Source organism: Denticeps clupeoides, unplaced genomic scaffold (genome assembly GCF_900700375.1).
Source record: "Denticeps clupeoides unplaced genomic scaffold, fDenClu1.1, whole genome shotgun sequence".
NCBI lineage: Eukaryota > Metazoa > Chordata > Actinopteri > Clupeiformes > Denticipitidae > Denticeps > Denticeps clupeoides.
Window position 1 is genome coordinate 773,099 of NW_021629982.1, and position 19,543 is coordinate 792,641.

Consider the following 19,543-nt stretch of genomic DNA (forward strand, 5'->3'; position numbering starts at 1 on the left):
TTAGTATTGTAATCGATCTTAAAATTTCAGTGTTGTGACAAGCCTTACTCCCTCCCAAGGTTTCTTCCATTTTTTGTTCTAAGTTTTATCCTTGTGTCCAGAGAGGGTTTTAGTATGAGGGGTGTCATCTGTAGTGGCTATAAAGCTCATTGAGACATACTGCTTGTAATTCTGGGCTATACAATTTTTTGTTGTTGTATATGTTCTGTTCCAGCTTTGAACATTTAAACATTAGTTGCAACTCAGTGTGGCATCCAGTCTCATCTATCTCACCAGAACACAACACAGAGAAAAAGAGAGGAATTTGAATGGCACATGGACAAGGTTACATTTACAGTAAACAAATTGGCCTTGCAGATTGAAGGTTGGCTATCACTAACAAAGTACAATTGGGCAGAAAATATTCATTGGTTTTTTGGTAGCCATTCCCACATACAGATTGGGATGCATTGGGATGCATCACTGACTGACACCTCTACTCCCTTACACCTTGGTGCACGCCAGAGATGCCATTCCTTTTTGCGATCACCTGTCATTGCTGAGGTCCCGTCTGTTGCAACTTGATTGAGCTAGTCCCATCTTGTCAAGTGCATCTGACACTACCTCAAAAAAGTTCCTTTGTAATGTAAAAATTATTATCAACTTCCCTTGAAAGAAACTTCAGCTGTGGTATCTGTGTGTGGTATCTGTTCTCTCATCAAATGCAATCAAATTAACTTCAGCAAATCTTCAGTTCAAACAAGCTACAAGCTAACGCTATTGAATTCCTGCAATTTCTCAATGCACATTGTTCCGAAAACTTTCACAAGAAAATATTTTATGAATGTTTCATGTGTCAGGTAGCTGTACTACTTTATACATAAATAAACTGTTCCTCCACAAGAGCAACTCTGCCTTATGTTAAGACTAAGAAGAAAATGTGTTTAAGAATTAGTTTTACTTGTTGCATTTTTACATAGTTCATTGTGACTTAGAAATCTGCTATTCTTTACCTGTTGCTCCATATGTGATCCGGTAGCCTTGTGTACCTGTGGAGGGGGCGTCCCAGGCCAGAGAGAGAGAGAAAAATCCTGCCCTCAGTAAGCGCAGGACTGTCACACTTGGAAGGGACTCTGATTAGAGACATGGAAAAACAGATGTTGGCATGTATCAGAAAATATGTAAGGGCATCCATTTTGATAGCAAACAAAATAGACTTTGATGTCAAAAAAGAAAAAGGTTGTCCTAACTATTCAGAGATGTGTATTGGATAAATATCTTGCCATCTTACCTTTAAAATGCACAGGTTGAAAGGTTGCACAGGTTGCATTGGTATTTTGAAACCTGTTTACCTTATAAAATGGTTTGAGTTTCTGCTTGATTGTGTGAAATGAAATTTGCGCAAGCATCACTGTTCTGCTTAATTATATAAGTGGACAATCTACAGTATACACGTAATTAATGTAGAACAAGGGATACATGTAACAGTATATAAACAATTCCTATTGTTTATTTTAAATTAATATTTGTAATAAAATGAGTAAAAAGCAAAAAGCCCAAAAAAGGTTTTACTGGCAGAAGATCCACTTCCTGGATCTTACAACATTGTGCCCAGTCACACCTCATGAAGTAAGCTCCTAGCGGTGATCGGGACACTGTTTGTCAATGTGTGATAAAGATTGTGGAAGCGTGCATATGTGGTATCTGTGTGTGTGTGCGTGTAATAGTTTTGTTTTGCTTATGATTTTTGTTTGTATTCTCACTGGTGCGGGCCTTAGAAGAGATGGGCTCCCCGAGGCTGTTGGGGTATTGGGTGATGATGGATATCAGGTAGTCAGTTCCAGAACGTAGACCCCTCAACAGGAAACTGTTTTGTTCTGCACCTACTGTGTCCTAAAGGTCAAACATTTGTTATTGATATCTAACTGTAGTAACTGTAGTTGAAGAAACTAGAATATAAAACATGTTTTCAGTTATTTCACCTTTTTTTTGTTAAGTACATACAGTACAGGCCAAAAGTTTGGACACACCTTCACATGTGTGACACATGTTCATTCATAGTTTTGATGCCTTCAGTGAGAATCTACCAATGTAAATGGTCATGAAAATAAAGAAAACACATTGAATGAGAAGGTGCATCCAACCTTTTGGCCTGTACTGTAACTCTACATATTTTATATTTTTCATACTTTTGTTGCCTTCAGTGAGAATCTACCAATGTAAATGGTCATGAAAGTAAAGAATACACATTTAATTAGAATGTGTGTCCAAACGTTTGGCCTCTACTGTACTCCCTTTCCCTCCCTTTACAAGATAAATGCATGAAATCCTACCTGCTGTAGTTGTGCTGTGATTGGCTGACCTAAGCCAGAAACTGGCACATGCTGAACAACATATCCAACCACCGGGCCTCCGGCAGTAGACCACTGAACTTGCAGTGAATCATATGTTTCACCTGAAATCTGAAGGTTGGATGGACCAGGGAAGCCCTCTGGTCCAGGAAGAAGATTAGAAGGCTATATTTGTATGTCCTAAAACATGTATGATATCTGTATCAAAGTCAAATTAAAGCACTTGTTCCAAATTCAAGATTTTCCATGGTAATTGACACATTTATATAAATACACAAGTACTCAAACTATTTTTGTCAAAACTATTCTATCTCACTTATTTTGCTAACGTGCCATTAGAGACAATGTAATGCCTAAATGGCTAATAAATGTCTTTATTCAGTGAAATTCATGTCATGATCCTGAGTCAACCGATTTTACTGTCGATTATTAATTGTGGACCCTGCATGCGCATATTGTTGCTGATCGTGGTTTGAATCCCACCAGAAGGTTCTACTTTTTTAGTTTCCTGATATTTAGTCTAATTAAATGAGTAAATTTTGTGAACAAGTCTATTTAATCCTTTTTATTTTAAAGTAAAAACAGTGACATATTTATAATTCATTCAAGTTTACGAAGTGCATTTATCATGTCTACATCTTTCAGCAGTGCATGTTAAATTGAGCACCCTTCAGATACAGGGTCTATACAGATGCTTGAAATCCTTGAAATGCTTTTTTCCTATTGTGTTTTTTTCCCTCTTAATTCTACACTCAACACCCCATAATGACAACGAGAAAAAAGTTTACTTGAGGTTTTGGCAAATGGGGGCAGGTGTGTCAGGGCCAGTAGCGTAATGGATAATATGTCTGACTAAGGATCTGAAGATTCTAGGTTCGACACCTGGCAGACTTGCACTTTGGGGTAATCAGAAGGTTGCCAGTTTGAATCACGCCAAGGTGCCACTTAGGTGCAGTGTTTCACAATGACAATCACTTCACTTTCAAATTTATAAAAAAAAAAAAACAGAGAAAAACATAAGTAATAATATTTATGTTCTTCTAATATACATATTCAGAGTCTTTGCTCAGTACTTTGTTCAAGTTTTTTTGAATATGATGCCACAAGTTTGGCACACCTATCCTTGGCCAGTTTCACCCATTCCTCTTTGCAGCACCTCTCAAGCTCCATCAGGTTGGATGGGAAGCATTGGTGCACAACCATTTTAAGATCTCTCCACAGATGTTTAATCGAATTCAAGTCTGGGCCACTCAAGGACATGCACAGAGTTGTCCTGAAGCCATTGCTGTGGTCCTGCTGAAAAATGAACCGTCACCTTGGTCACATCCCTTACTAAGGCCTTTCTCCCCTGAATGCTCAGTTTATAGGTGGCTGGCAATTTCTAGGAAGAGTCCTGGTGGTTTTGAACTTCTTCTACCTATGAATGATGGAGGCCAAAGAGCTCATTGGGTCCTTCAAAGCAGCAGAATTTTTTCTGTAACCTTTCCCAGTTTGAGAGGTCTACAGAAAATTCCTTTGACTTCATTGTTTAGTTTGAGCAACTGTCTATTTATTTGTTTGTTTGATGATTGATTATTTTTTAATTAGCAAAGTGGTTAGACAGTTCATTGAATTGTGTTTCACTTCTGTTGTAGTTCTCACCATCACTGACATAGATTCCCCCTGTGCTTTTACACACACGTGGTGCTAGTTGTGGCAGTACATCGGCGAGCCCCTTAAAGTTGCTGATAAACACAGAGTAGTCCTTTTGAGGCCGTGATGCAATCTGGGCCAACTCCTTCTGATCTGCGCTCTTTATGCCTGTGAGGAAGAGAGTATATGGTGTAGAAGACATTCAGCAGAGAGCATCTTATCACTCAGATATAAAGACACTAAATTCAGATGACAAGAAATTCCTTCAAACACCTTTATCCCCTGCTGTGGTGCCTGAAAGTTTGTTTTTATTTTTATTTTTTTGCATAAAATTGACCTAAAACATCATTGTGTACACACAAGTCTTAAAAGAAGACAAAGCGATGTTTAATGACAGAAAAAAATTATTCTATATGTTGGTTTACATAATGGTTTCTATAATATGTTATCCTCTCCAGGATTAACTGGCCAAAAACAATACAATCATGGCCAAAAGTTTTAAGAATGACACAAATACTGGTTTTCACAAAGTTTGCTGCTTTCATTTTTATTATGTCAATTTGCATATAATCCAGAATTTTATTTGCATATAATCCAGATTTTTTTTTTTATTTATCTAATGAATTACAAAGTCCCTACTTGTCATAAAAATGAACTTAATCCCAAACTTCACTTGAAAACCATGTCCACTGCATTTTAGCACAAAAGGACCTGCTAGATCATTTCAGTGATTCTCTTGTAAGCACAGGTGAAGAACACAAGGCTGGAGAACATTCTGTCATAAATTAGAATTGCAGACTGGATGCTTTAAAAGTAGGTTAATGCTTGAAATCATTGTTGTTCCTCTGTTAATCATGGTTGCCCTTTAAGGAAACACGTGCAGTCATTATTGCGTTGCATTAAAAGGGCTTCGCAGTGTAACGCTTAGTCCTGCCCGGAATGTGTGGTGAACGCAACTGGCTGAAATAGCAGCCGGTGGCTAAATAAGAGTCACGCACATGGAGGTCGGTCACGTCCCAGAGGCATGGAGCACATTTATTTACAACACAAATCTGAAGTCGCTTACATACAACTACAGTATACAGAGAGAGAGAGAGTTACTGAGAAAAATCTGTGCTAACTAACTGGGAGAGACGATCTCAGTTTCTGCCTATTTCATCCTCTCCTCGATCTCACGAGAGTACCAGCCCCGCGTTCAGGGCAAAAGGGGAGTGCCCCAAAGTCACACATGTGACAACCGTTACAGAAGGCACGGATAATGCTGCTACTATGATTGACCCTAAATTAACCATTATTCATTCATCAAAAACTTCAAGGCTTCAGGGTGCCCAAGAAAGTCCATCCACCACCAGGACTGTCTCCTATAGTGAATTTACAGATTTTGTCTCCAACTTAGTTGTATCTGTGGATAAAGCCCTAATTGTCGGCAACTTTAACATCCACTGTGATAAATCAGAAGACTCACTAAGAACAGCATTCCTGTCTTTATTAGACTCAGTTGGAGTTATCCAACATGTAACAGGACCTACTCACGAAGGTGGTCACACACTCGATCTTGTGTTGACCTTCGGTTTAAATATAGAAGATATAGTTACTCTTCCGCAATCTGAAATGGTCTCAGATCATTTCCTCATCGCTTTTAAAATATGTCTCAGACACAACAAACTCAATCCCCCTCGTTATAGAGACAAACGGACAATTACATCAAGTACGGCACAGAGGTTTATTAATACCTTACCAGATTTATCAACGCTGATAAACTCACCGTCAGACCCCGCTGAACTTGACCAAGCGACCAAATGTCTAGAATTAACACTGCGTAGTACGTTAGATATAGTCGCTCCCCTCAAAAGGAAGATAGTAAGAGATAAAAACTTAATTCCTTGGTATAATGATCACACGCGCTCGCTTAAGAAGACCGCCCGGAAATTAGAACGCAAATGGCGTCAAAGTAAATTAAACATATTCCGAATAGCGTGGAAGGAGAGCCTACTTAACTATAAGAAGGCTCTTAGCACGGCTCGATCAACGTATCTGTCCTCGTTAATAGACAAAAACAAAAATAATCCCGGATTCCTGTTTAAAACTATAGCCAAACTAACCAGGAATAAGACAGAAACGGATGCGACCACTCAATATAATCATAGTAGCGATGATTTTATGAATTTCTTTAATACGAAAATTGTCGCAAATAGAGAGAAGATTAAAAGCACAACAAATAGCTCCGCCGATATTTCCATGGAAAATAATCTTCTAATTGACCACCGATTAGAACGATTCAACCCTATTAAAGAGCATGAATTAATCAAATTAATCTCATCATCAAATCAATGTACTTGCGCTTTGGATCCGATTCCAACAAGACTCCTTAAGCAAATAGCACCCAATGTTATAAATTCTATCCTCAAAATTGTTAACTCGTCGCTTAGCACCGGCCACGTACCAAGTTCGTTCAAGGTAGCAGTCATTAGACCCCTGATTAAAAAGCCGGATCTTGATCGCAGTCAGCTTTCAAATTATAGACCGATATCCAACCTTCCGTTCATATCAAAAATCTTAGAAAAATTGTAGCCCAGCAGCTGAGCACATACCTAGACTGTAACAATATCCACGAAGTATATCAATCAGGATTTAGACCTCATCATAGCACTGAGACAGCGCTGGTTAAAGTGGTTAATGACCTGCTTTTGGCCTCTGATCAGGGGCGCATCTCGCTGCTTGTCCTGCTTGATCTGAGTGCAGCGTTTGACACTATTGATCACGCTATTCTCCTTGCCAGGTTAGAGAATGTTATCGGGATTAAGGGAACAGCCCTTGAATGGTTCAGATCATATTTGACCAACCGATATCAGTTTGTGGACATCAATGGTGTTTCGTCTTCACACAGTAAAGTAGAATTTGGTGTTCCACAAGGTTCTGTCCTAGGTCCGTTACTTTTTTCTCTATACATGTTACCTTTAGGCGACGTCATCCGCAAACACGGTATTAGCTTTCATTGCTACGCTGACGACACACAGCTGTATCTGTCAGCAATGCCAGACCAGAGGCAGCAGCTGAACAAAATAGAGAATTGTCTGAAGGACATTAGACAGTGGATGCTCACCAACTTTCTCCTGTTAAACCCTGACAAGACAGAAGCGCTTGTAATCGGGCCTCAAGCAGCCAGGCATAAACTGGCTGACTACACAATAACCCTGGATAGCCTTTCTATCTCACCGAGTATTGAAGTGAAGGATCTAGGTGTCATCATTGATGCAGGTCTCTCATTCAGTTCGCACGTAGATAATGTCACTAGAATAGCATTCTTTCACCTTAGAAATATTGCGAAAATAAGAAATATCATTTCAATGCATGATGCAGAAAAGTTGGTCCATGCATTTACTACATCAAGGTTAGATTACTGCAATGCATTATTGTCTGGATGCTCTAGTAGGTGCATGAGTAAACTCCAGCTAGTACAGAATGCTGCAGCCAGAATTCTAACCAGAACCAGGAAATTTGACCACATCACCCCAGTCTTACAATCACTGCACTGGTTACCCATCAAATTTAGGATTGACTACAAAATCCTACTTTTAACCTATAAAGCTCTAAATGGTCTCGCCCCACAGTACCTGAGTGAACTTTTGGTTCCTTACGAACCGCCACGCCCCCTTCGATCAATGGGTGCGGGGTCACTACTGATACCAAAGGTGCAAAAGGTCACAGCTGGGAGCAGATCCTTCTCCTATAGAGCTCCGCAGTTGTGGAACAGCTTGCCTGTCAGTGTCCGGGATTCAGACACAGTCTCAGGGTTTAAATCCAATCTCAAAACCTATCTGTTTTCTCTGGCTTTTTGCTAAAGTCCTAGACCCTCATTTCACTTGATTTTGACACAGTGTCAATTATAAAGTCCAGTTTTTTCACAGAGTCCCCCTGTTAGACACAGACAAAGTTAAATTCACCAGTTAGGCTGTCCTAGTTAGGGTACCGGGCCACTGTAGCACCAATATACCACATATTTCAGTATCGGTCGTACAGTCCAACCGTCTGCCGCTGCTTCTGTTTGTTTTTCTCCGAGACACTGAATCAGGCGCCCAGACTACTGGCAGACCCCAGTGATCAGACCAGCAAATAAATCCTGGTTCCTGACAACTGCTTTACAAGGACAAAACATGAAACAAACCAGAGGGTCACCACAGCCACCACCACCATTACAACTACAGCTCCAGGGATCTTCAAATGGACCAGTAACATTGTTACAGACACCTTATCTAGACCATGACACTTAATACATCCTGGACTTCTCCAACCCTACAACCGTAGGACTTATTATTATATCATATCCAACCCTGCACTGACACCGTTTGCAGGCTCACTCTACCCTGGAAGGGGGTCCCTCTCTGTATCACTCCTTCCCAAGGTTTCTTCCTTTCTTTTTTTCTCTCTCCTAGAGTTTTTTTGTGTGGAGTTTTTCCTTGTGTGCAGAAGGGTCAAGTGTGGGGGCCTGTCAAAGCCCATTGAGACATACTGTATGTGATTTTGGGCTATATAAGAAATAAATGTTGTTGTTGTTGTTGTTGTTCCTATAGATGATTCAGGAATGGCAGCAGGCAGGTGTGAGTGATTTAGAAGTAAAAGTGAGCGCTACACCAGTCCTGTTTCGTGCCAACAGTAAAGCATCATTCCATCCATGTGTGGGGCTGCTTCTCATCCAAGGGAGAAGGCTCACTCACAAATTCACAAAGAACATAGCCATGTATAAAGAATGGTAACAAAATATCCTCCAAAAGCAACTTCTCCCAACCATCCAAGAACAGTTTGGTGAAGGTGCATTTTCCAGCATGATGACGCACCGTGTTATGAGGCCAAAGTGATAACTAAGCGGCTCGAAGAACAAAACATTGAAATTTTGGTTCCATAACCAGGAAACTCCCCAGACCATAATCCTCATTTGTGGGGTCAATCCTCACTTCACATTCTTACAAACTCCAAGCACTGATTATGGTTTGCCACCATTCAAGTTTTGGCCCAGAAGTTGATTGCCACGGTAAACTGTAGAGTAAACTAGAACCAGAAAATACGACCAAATCACCCCGATCTTGCGTTCACTGCTTTGGCTACCCACAAATTAAGGTTTGAGTACAAAATTCTACTCTTGACCTATAAAGCCTAGCAGTACCTGAGTGAACTTTTTGTTATTTACGATCCGCCATGCCCTCTGCATTCAAAGGTTGTGGGCTCCCTGCTTGTGCTCAAAGTACAGAAGGTCACAGATGGGTGAAAATCTTTGCTAAGCTCTTACCGAGTGCAAAGATCTTCACTCCCCGCTTGCGTAGCCTCTGAGCAGGTTCTTCTGCATCATCCTGGGATTTCCCATCTGTGATCACAATGGCAATCTGAAAGGAAAATTTCCTTTGTATGTTCCTGAAGACTTTGCAACATCCCCATTGTCCCACCCTCACCTCTACTCTCTCACCTTGGGAACCTCCCGTCTGGTGGCTGGGTTGAACAGGTTGTCGCTGATGTAACTGATCCCAACTCCAGTCCGTGTTCCACCTGTTTTGTAGGAGAGGCCTTCTAGCACTCCCAGCAACTCAGTACCATTATTATACCTGCCAAATGGGAACTCCATCCTAACATAAACACACACACATGATTTTTATTTTAGTGACTAAATGTAATATATAATAATAATAATCTAATCTATTAATTGTAGAGCATCTGAATTTTGTAAAAAAAATGCCATGCAGTAAAGGTGATCCTACAGTTTAACTTAAATTCAGCATCCCAAAGAAGCTCTTTTATAACTTTATCTTCTGAGGAACAGCAAAATGTTACTACTTTTACTGAAATGTGAAGTCTCATTTAGTTTTTATTAAGTGGAGGGGGAAGAGTAGGCATATTAGCAGACATCACTGCAGGTGTGGAAAAACAGCTGGTTCAAAATCACTGGAATGACATTGGAGCTGGCATGATGGAATGATTGTGGCGTGCGCACACTCAGCCAGAGTCACAGGGGGCTGTGGGAAGGCGGAGAGAGGACAAGGTGATTTTAAGATTTCCCTCCTTGTTTGAATAGGAAGGTTGCAGGTTTCCCAAGGTTTTTTGTTGAGTGCAGAAGGGTCAAGTGTGGGGGGGTGTCAACTGTATGGTCTGTCAAAGGCCTTTGAGACATACTGTAGAAATATTTCAGTATGACTGGCAGCACTGGAAAAGCCCAAGATGACCTAATATGAGTCGTGGTACTCCTGGACAACGTCTGGGTACAGTATTCGTGCTGGGGGACCCAGGAGCTTTCGTTGGGTATCAACTGAATTGAAACTGGTACTACGAGGCAGGACCCAGTGGTGGGGCAGTGGTGGCCTAGCAGTTAAGGAAGCATAATCAAAAGGTTGCTGGTTCGAATCCCAATCCGCCAAAGTGCCACTAAGGTGCCCTTGAGCAAAGTACCATCCCCGCATACTGCTCCCTGGGCGCCTGTCATGGCTGACCACTGCTCACTAAGGGTGATAGGTTAAAAGCAGAGGACACATTTTGTTGTGTGCTGTGCTGTGTATCACAATAACAATCACTTCACTTTCACTTGACTTTGTGGACCATATCGAAAGGCCCAATGTAGTGGGGCCTCAGTTTCTTGGTGTTGGGAGAGTATGGGCAGACCCTGTGTGGAGACCCACTCTTTGTCAGGGAATTGTGCAACCTGGAGACAAAGAATGTGACGACATTGAGTAAGAAAACCGCAACAGCCTGCAGCATTGCCGTTTTACAAAGGAGGTGGAGCGAGAAGCGGCAGAGGGGTTAACCTAGGTGCAGCACGGCAGGGGGAGTGGGGGACAGTGGAGGCTGGAAGGTTTGCAGCTGTGCGGTGAGGGCGGACACTCCCAATTCGCAGCTGCTGGACAGCTTGCTGCTGCTGATGCACTGACAGCATTTTCGTAAATGGCGTCCTGCCAGACCAGAAGGGCAACCCAGAAGAATTGTCATGTCAGAAAAAGGTTTGGAGGTGTTGGTCTTTCAGTAATAAACGGTAGCAACTACAAAGGGAAATAAACCATGATGACTCAAGATGGCGACTGGAGGTTTATAGGCCATGCCGACCCCACTCGCATGTGTAGTAAAGACTACACAAACTTATTCGCATACTATTTATTATAGCAACACACCTAGCAGTATCACTGTATTGCACAGCAGCAAAGCGAACCCTTGAAGGGCCAACTGCACTTGCAAAGGGTTTGACGATGCCCGACATAAAGCCCTTCATGAGATGGAAATTGGCACGACCAATGCTGGACGATCCATCCAATAGAAATGCAATATCAGCTGCAGCCACATTTTTGCAATAACCTGGGAAAAGTAAAAAAATTACAGTTAACAGTATATAACAAATATATACAAAATATTCAGTAAATTATATTCATTTATTTTTAAAATAGTGGCTTTTTGATATGCAAGAAGCATTTACCTTGAGCTACAGCACTGTTGAAGAGAGATGCTAAAACTGCTACTAAAGGAAGAGTCGTCATCTTCATAGCCTGTGTGTACAGATGCAGATGTATAAGTTAAGAACAGTAACTTAAATTCTGAATCTTCTGTGGCGCCACTTCAAGATTCTGCCGATTTTTCAGAAGCCAGACAATATTGTGTAAAGTACTTTGTGTAATTGTACTTTTTTTAATAGCAACCTCAAGATCACACCTGTTCCTTTCTGACTCACAAGGTTTCTCCCTCTTTATATTTTGTGGAGATTTTCCTGGTGTGCAGAAAGAATTAGTGGTGGTCAACTGTAGGACCTGTCAAAGCCAAACAAGAGTGTACATGATTTAATATATTATTTTATTTATTCGGAGTGTATCAATTTCTTTATTTTCTGTCAATTTTGTACTCTTTTCTCCATTCAAAACAAGCTTGTTACTCTAGTTTCAATTAATGAAACTAGAGCATCGTCTCCAAAACTTACACTATGTTTAGCTTTATTCACATAATTTCTTTTTCAAGACTGACTTGACATCTCCAGTTAATACACATAATGTTTAGACTCTTGGTTTATTCATCTAATACAGAGATTAACTGTGTGTCATTTGACTTACGTGGGCAGTGGTAAGGAATCTGCTTTTATCAAAGCCGTATTTATTAAAATGAGCATATATCACAATAGAAAAATCATATGCCAGTGAGAGCGAGGGACTAATTTTACCATCTGTACAATCAATAATTCCAAAAATCCCATGAAGTATGATCATTTTATCCCTTCATTTTTAAGTTATTTCATTTGTACAAGGTACAGATCTCTGTTTTCATCTGGCTGCGCAAACCTACTTGGTTTGTTTATGCATAGTCGTCTCACGTGCCTTTACAGCCAATCAATGCATGATGTAACACATACGCGTCATGGCATACAATAACATGGCATACAATAACACATAACAGCCGGAATGGCTCGAGGGAGTGCCCTGGCTCAAGGGAGTAAGCAACAATGAGGGACACACAGACGACGGCGAGAGCAAGGATGACGTGAGTTTGTGGGCGGGTGGGACCGGTCATGTCGCGATCGTGTCCCTCCGCAATCGCCGCAATCGGCACCATAGTCACGAGTCTGACTGGGTCAGCATGGGGCTGGGGCGCAGCCCTTTGACTGATAAGATGGGTTTATAGGGATTTCCTGGAGAGACTGAGGGCAGAGTTTGATCGGCCAGAGCCCGAGCCAGTGATTGAATCCTGCCCCACAACCACACCCAGCACCAGCCAGGTTCGGGTCCTCCGGTAGCCAGTAAGGAGGGCGGGCCAGGCATGGGCCAGGGTCCGCCTCCAGATGGGCAGAGTGCCACAGAACCCCCTGGGAGGCATGAGGATCCAGCTGGGACAGGCAGAAACAGACGCAAAGGAGGCTGGCCGGATGGTCTGGCCAGCACCAACTGGGTGTGCAGTAAACGGTTTCCGCAGGTCCGGGACCGCCTCCCTGCGCGGGGCAGGGAATGACGCAAGACGCGTCAAAGGGGACAGGGCTCGTGCGTACCCAGAAGGGTTGGCCCTGACTTTTGGTATTTACCATAAAAAATTAACAAGAGTAGCATAAACATAGTCAGAGCATAGTCAGAGTATGGAGAGACAGATGGCAAGCCGCACACACAGGCGGCATCTTGTCACAGTCTTTTCACCTTTGCACCTTTCAAATTCCACCTTTCAATTACATTCTAGGACTTTGCACTTCTCGGATAGCCCTGAATGAGAGCGTTCTATATGAATAATATCTATTTTACTGTAACTACAAAAATTTAACTGGTTCTCTGGACTAAGACCTAAGCAGAGACATAATGAATAGTTTGATTAAATACAGCACTTACCATTAGCACATACCATAGTTTTTACCATGAAATAATCCTACACATAACAGAGAGAGGAGTTTGATGAGTCTAGGAGTTACTCCTGGTTAATATTATGGAATGTCTATATGGCTAGTTAGCTAGAGTTCATAATCCAGCAGTTTACTTAAATGGTTTTGGTCATTTTCAGCATGTTTGCTGTATCTACCACGGATGTAAGAAAATTGTATATGCTTGAATGTTTCAACATAAAATTTTGTCATATATATATATATTTAAAGGTAATACAATTTCGGTTACTGGTTTAGGCTTTAAATAGGTTTTAATAGCATTTAATCCAGGATCTCAAAATATGTCTATAATGACTTTCAAATTTGGATGTCGTACAGCAGAACAGCAGAGATCTGCAAAAAAGAAAATAAGGCAAATGTGTAACTGAGTAGATGAAAAGAGCTACATCACAAATCCAGAGCAAAAAAACAACAGATGATTAGCAGTCAGAGCTGGCAGAAAGAACAAGGGAGGCATGAAGTTTGCAGCCAGCACAAAAAACAGGGGAGTGAAGCAGGAGTGAATAAAAAAATCTAAATTGTTAACTCGTCGCTTAGCACAGGCCACGTACCAAGTTCGTTCAAGGTAGCAGTCAAAGTCAAGTCAAGTCAAGTCAAAGTCAGCTTTATTGTCAATTCTGCCACATGTACAGGACATGCAGAGACTCTCAGACCCATACAAGTAACATTAAATACAAAACAGTAACATTGAATACAAAGGTATAAATACAATTTTAAAAAACACAATATACAATTTTAAAAACACCATATACTAATAAGGGCACATGGTGGAGAGTGCAAAACCATGTAGTGCAACAGAGGAAAGTTTAAAGTGACAAAGTGACAAGTGAGGTAGTTGGCAGACCAAAGCTGCACAGAGTGACCGGTGCATGGTCAGTTTGTGTGTGTTAGGGTTCAGAAGGTTTGTGGAGCAGAAGAGGGGAGTGAGGGGAGTGGGGGCAGAGCTGGGAGGGAGTTGAGTTTCCTGACAGCCTGATGGGTGAAGCTGTCCTTCAGTCTGCTGGTCCTGGCCTGGAGACTCCGCAGTCTCCTCCCTGATGGCAGCAGGCTGAAGAAGGTTTGCATTGGGTGGGTGGGATCAGCTGCTATGCCGAGGGCTTTCTTGGTGAGGCGTGTGCTGTAGATGTCTTGGAGGGAGGGGAGAGGGACACCGATGATTCTCTCAGCTGCTCTGACTATGCGTTGGAGAGTTTTATGGCAGGACGCATTGCAGGCTCCAAACCACACAGTCATTAGACCCCTGATTAAAAAGCCGGATCTTGATCGCAGTCAGCTTTCAAATTATAGACCGATATCCAACCTTCCATTCATATCAAAAATCTTAGAAAAATTCGTACCCCAGCAGCTGAGCGCATAACTGTAACAATATCCATGAAGTATATCAATCAGGATTTAGACCTCATCATAGCACTGAGACAGCGCTAGTTAAAGTGGTTAATGACCTGCTGTTGGCCTCTGATCAGGGACGCATCTCGCTGCTTGTCCTGCTTGATCTGAGTGCAGCGTTTGACACTATCGATCACACTATTTTCCTTGCCAGGTTAGAGAATGTTATTGGGATTAAGGGAACAGCCCTTGAATGGTTCAGATCATATTTGTCCAACCGATATCAGTTTGTGGACATCAATGGTGTTTCGTCTTCACATAGTAAAGTAGAGTTTGGTGTTCCACAAGGTTCTGTCCTAGGTCCGTTACTTTTTTCTCTATACATGTTACCTTTAGGCGACGTCATCCGCAAACACGGTATTAGCTTTCATTGCTACGCTGATGACACACAGCTGTATCTGTCAGCATTGCCAGATCAGAGGCAGCAGCTGAACAATATAGAGAATTGTCTGAAGGACATTAGACAGTGGATGCTCACCAACTTTCTCCTGTTAAACCCTGACAAGACAGAAGCGCTTGTACTTGGGCATCAAGCAGCCAGGCATAAACTGGCTGACTACACAATAACCCTGGATAGCCTTTCTATCTCACCGAGTATTGAAGTGAAGGATCTAGGTGTCATCATTGATGCAGGTCTCTCATTCAATTCGCACGTAGATAATGTCACTAGGATAGCATTCTTTCACCTTAGAAATATTGCGAAAATAAGAAATATAATTTCAATGCATGATGCAGAAAAGTTGGTCCATGCATTTATTACATCAAGGTTAGATTACTGCAATGCATTATTGTCTGGATGCTCTAGTAGGTGCATGAATAGACTCCAGCTAGTACAGAATGCTGCAGCCAGAGTTCTAACTAGAACCAGGAAATTTGACCACATCACCCCAGTCTTACAATCACTGCACTGGTTACCCATCAAATTTAGGATTGACTACAAAATCCTACTTTTAACCTATAAAGCTCTAAATGGTCTCGCCCCACAGTACCTGAGTGAACTTTTGGTTCTTTACGAACCACCACGCCCCCTTCGATCAATGGGTGCAGGGTCACTACTGGTACCAAATGTGCAGAAGGTCACAGCTGGGAGCAGATCCTTCTCCTATAGAGCTCCGCAGTTGTGGAACAGCTTGCCTGTCAGTGTCCGGGACTCAGTGTTTAAATCCAATCTCAAAACCTATCTGTTTTCTCTAGCTTTTTGTTAAAGTCCTAGACCCTCATTTCATTTCATTTTGACGCAGTGTCAATTATGAAGTCCAGTTTATCACAGAGTCCCCCTGTTAGACACAGACAAAGTTAAATTCACCCTAGTTAGGCTGTCCTAGTTAGGGTACCGGGCCACTGTAGCACCAATATACCACTATAACCACATATTTCAGTATCGGTCGTACAGTGCAACCGTCTGCCGCTGCTTCTGTTTGTTTTTCTCCGAGACACGGAATCAAGCACCCAGACTACTGGCAGACCCCAGTGAAGAGACCAGCAAATAAATCCTGTTTCCTGACAACTGCTTAACAAGGACATACCATGAAACAAACCAGGGGGTCACCACAGCCACCACCACCATTACAACTACAGCTATAGGGATCTTCAAATTGACCAGTAACATCATTATGGACGCGTAATCTAGACCATGACACTGACTGCATCCTGGACTTCTCAAACCCTACAACTGTAGGACTTATTATTATATCATCCTCAACCCTGCACTGACACCATTTGAAGGCTCACTCTACCCTGGAAGGGGGTCCCTCTCTGTATCACTCCTTCCCAAGGTTTCTTCCTTTCTTTTTTGTGTGGAGTTTTTCCTTGTGTGCAGAAGAGTCAAGTGTGTCAACTGTAGGGCCTGTCAAAGCCCATTGAGACATACTGTATGTGATTTTGGGCTATATAAGAAATAAATGTTGTTGTTGTTGTAAAAGGACATCCACTTAACTCATCATGCACACTTATGCATGAAACAGATAGATGTTCATTTCACAACATACAAATTGCAAATACACAGTAGTCTTACACAAAAGGTGGGGGAAGCTGTGGACTGTGACCTCAAATGAACTTGTGATATGTCACATTAGATATCTTACACTATGAAAGAAAGTAACAAGACAAGAACAGCTTCCCCCACACACTATGAGTGAGGATATTGTGTAATCTAACATCTGTATTATAAAATATAATATAGCTCTGTTTTTTGCAGTGCTGCCGACAGTGTTTCCTGCAAGAACATCTTAACTGGGCATCATAAGGCAGCTTCTTTGAACAAACTCCCCTGATGTTTAAGCTTGCTTTTTCTATCCACTTGGCAGTACACTACATAAAACCATGTACAACTAGAGCACCGAATTGCAGTAATCAGTTATCAAAATAGTAGATATGCAAACCACTGATAGGATAATTTACTTATTTATGTTTAGTTTAAATGGATTGTTAATCTTGTTTATTCTTATTTTTCTTAAGGGGATGTTGACAAAGGGGGAGGCATTTGTAGAGAGCAGAGGGGTCAGCATATGTCCTCTTGGGTTCACAAATAACAGTGGATGGGTTAATTTACTGAATGGACATTGGAATTTTGCCACCAACAGTAACTTAGCAGTCCTTCAGTGATTTTGAGGCTATTGAGGCTATGCAGGCATCAGCCATTGAGGCTGATTCCTGAACAGTAAGAATGCTTATGTCCTTTTTTAACAAATGTTCAACCAAGGTTACACCTACATTGATCTGACGTCCCATTCAAAGACAAAGATTATTATTCAGAGAAAAACATACTTTAACCTTTTTTTTTTAACATGTTCTAACAGCTTTTTTGATATTTGTGCAGACATTCCTGCAGTAACTGAAGTACAGTGACTTAGGCTCTGTACATAGAGAGAAAAGAAAGAGGTTTTTACCTGTAGCAGCCGAACTGGTTCCCACACTCTCACCTATGTTTGCTGCTCATAACCCACGTCCACGTGAAGGCCAGTCTTTTCCCGCTCACAGTAGCAGCTCAGGCTGATGATGCATCCTGTTAATTGTAGCTCCCCGCCTCCTCGTTCAGGACTTGTTGGAGCACTGTGAGCACATGCCCTCCCCATTCATCTCTCACATTTTTTCTATTTCCCTGAGGATAAGGGTCAGGGAGGGGTAGCCCATATATATATATATATATATATATATATATATGTGTGTGTGTGTGTGTGCGTGCGTGCGTGCGTGTGTGTGTGTGCATAAATATATATATAAATCATTGCATTGAGAGGATGTCTGAGATTACCCAAGGTATTTTTATCATTGGATCCCTTCCTAGCCCTTCCATCAAGGATCATAAGAGAATAAATAAATTTTACAGGGATAGGCATTTTACAAATTTTTCTTTTCATCAAAATGGAAATTATTTAGGATATTATAATGGCTGTAATATTTAATATAATCATTATTAAACTTTCTTCACCAACCACACCACCCCACCCTGATTTCTGTCCACACCTCAGTGGAATCCAGACCCAGGAGGCATACACCTTGAAATGATCTTAACTTAACACACCCATCAGCTGGGCTTTTATGTCTTAGTTTTTACTTACTTGTACAGGCTGCATGCTGCCATCTTCATTTAAATTACTTTCACAATTTTCTTGGTTACAGTTTACACAACCACAAACTTGCTGACACTGGCAACATGCTCAAATGGCCTGGGTGATTCAAAAAACTATTTCAGTGAAGTACATCATGACTTGTGCACCATAAATACAGAAGTAGTTAGTAAAATATACTTGTCAAAAATGATTGATTTTTTATCAATATAAGGTAAAGCGTGTGATTTATGACCTCCTTTCCTCTTCCCTTTCTCCCCCCTGGACACCCGCACATCCTCTCACATTCTCAGATGTCATATAATCACTTAGACAGGCTTTAAAAAACAGTTGTTTTATCACTTGTTTACAAACTATGGCTGTTGATATGTTGTTCAGTGTGGGAGAGGTCATAAGCCGGTATACCTCTACCCCTTTCTCGCAACCTCTGAATGCACCCTGCCACCATGCAGAGGTCGTATTCGCACATACACACACACACACACACACACACACACACACACACACACCCATACACACTCATACACTTAGACCATCTCTTACTTTGTATAAAGTATAATTTCACAGAATTGTTAATATATGATATTAATTATGTCTTAAGCATTCTTTAAAACAAGAAACCTTGTTTTTAAGTTTATGGTTTTACTCAACCTACTGTTTCAGTGTTTAACACATTTAGCACAATACTTACACAAAACTTATTTTAAAAATACAACACATACGCTATTCATATACTGACTGAATATGGTATTTTTTTCTGAAAGATACAATCACACAATGGTATGTAGGAAGCATCACATAACCTTCTCGCCCCTCTCTATAAAACTAATCTCCCTTGTGTCGCATTACAGATGTCATATACACTTAGACCAACTTTTATAACAGATGTCTTACCACTTGTTTACAACTATGGCCATTGCTGATGGCTTATGACCCCATCTCTCCCAACGCCATCCCTTCCCCCACACCACTTCCCTTCCCTGTTTCATCTCACATTCTTCCCCGACACCTTGCAGAGTCTCATATTGACACACACACACACACACACACACACACACACACACACTTAGACTATTTTTAAAACCATTTTAAAACCATTAAAATAATTTCTAGTTAAAGAAAAACATGTTTAAACACAATACTTATTTTAAATATACAACACATTCAGTCATTTTTCCAAAAGATACATCACACAAGGGTATATAGGAGGCATCACATCACTGACACAAGCTGCATAGCCTTCAGGCATGCAC

The 19,543-nt window shown here is 41.3% G+C and overlaps 1 protein-coding gene across 8 annotated transcripts in view; it reads right to left on the bottom strand.

Annotated features, from left to right (window-relative positions):
• Nucleotides 1-17,742, bottom strand: part of col7a1 (collagen, type VII, alpha 1) — a 135,888-nt gene extending 118,146 nt beyond the window's left edge. For 6 of the 8 annotated variants that reach the window (XM_028967217.1, XM_028967216.1, XM_028967215.1 and 3 more), the window contains exons 1-9: nucleotides 17,610-17,742; nucleotides 11,407-11,476; nucleotides 11,108-11,288; nucleotides 9,421-9,577; nucleotides 9,247-9,340; nucleotides 3,972-4,130; nucleotides 2,313-2,470; nucleotides 1,743-1,872; nucleotides 993-1,112 (exon numbers count right to left, since the gene is read on the bottom strand). In XM_028967217.1, the coding sequence (XP_028823050.1) occupies nucleotides 993-1,112; nucleotides 1,743-1,872; nucleotides 2,313-2,470; nucleotides 3,972-4,130; nucleotides 9,247-9,340; nucleotides 9,421-9,577; nucleotides 11,108-11,288; nucleotides 11,407-11,473 (1,066 nt within the window). In that variant the 5' untranslated portion in view covers nucleotides 11,474-11,476; nucleotides 17,610-17,742. Of the gene's footprint in view, nucleotides 1-992; nucleotides 1,113-1,742; nucleotides 1,873-2,312; nucleotides 2,471-3,971; nucleotides 4,131-9,246; nucleotides 9,341-9,420; nucleotides 9,578-11,107; nucleotides 11,289-11,406; nucleotides 11,477-17,609 lie in introns of those variants that run through there. The other 2 variants (XM_028967218.1, XM_028967223.1) reach the window with 2 other exon arrangements.
• Nucleotides 17,743-19,543: the final 1,801 nt, after the last annotated feature.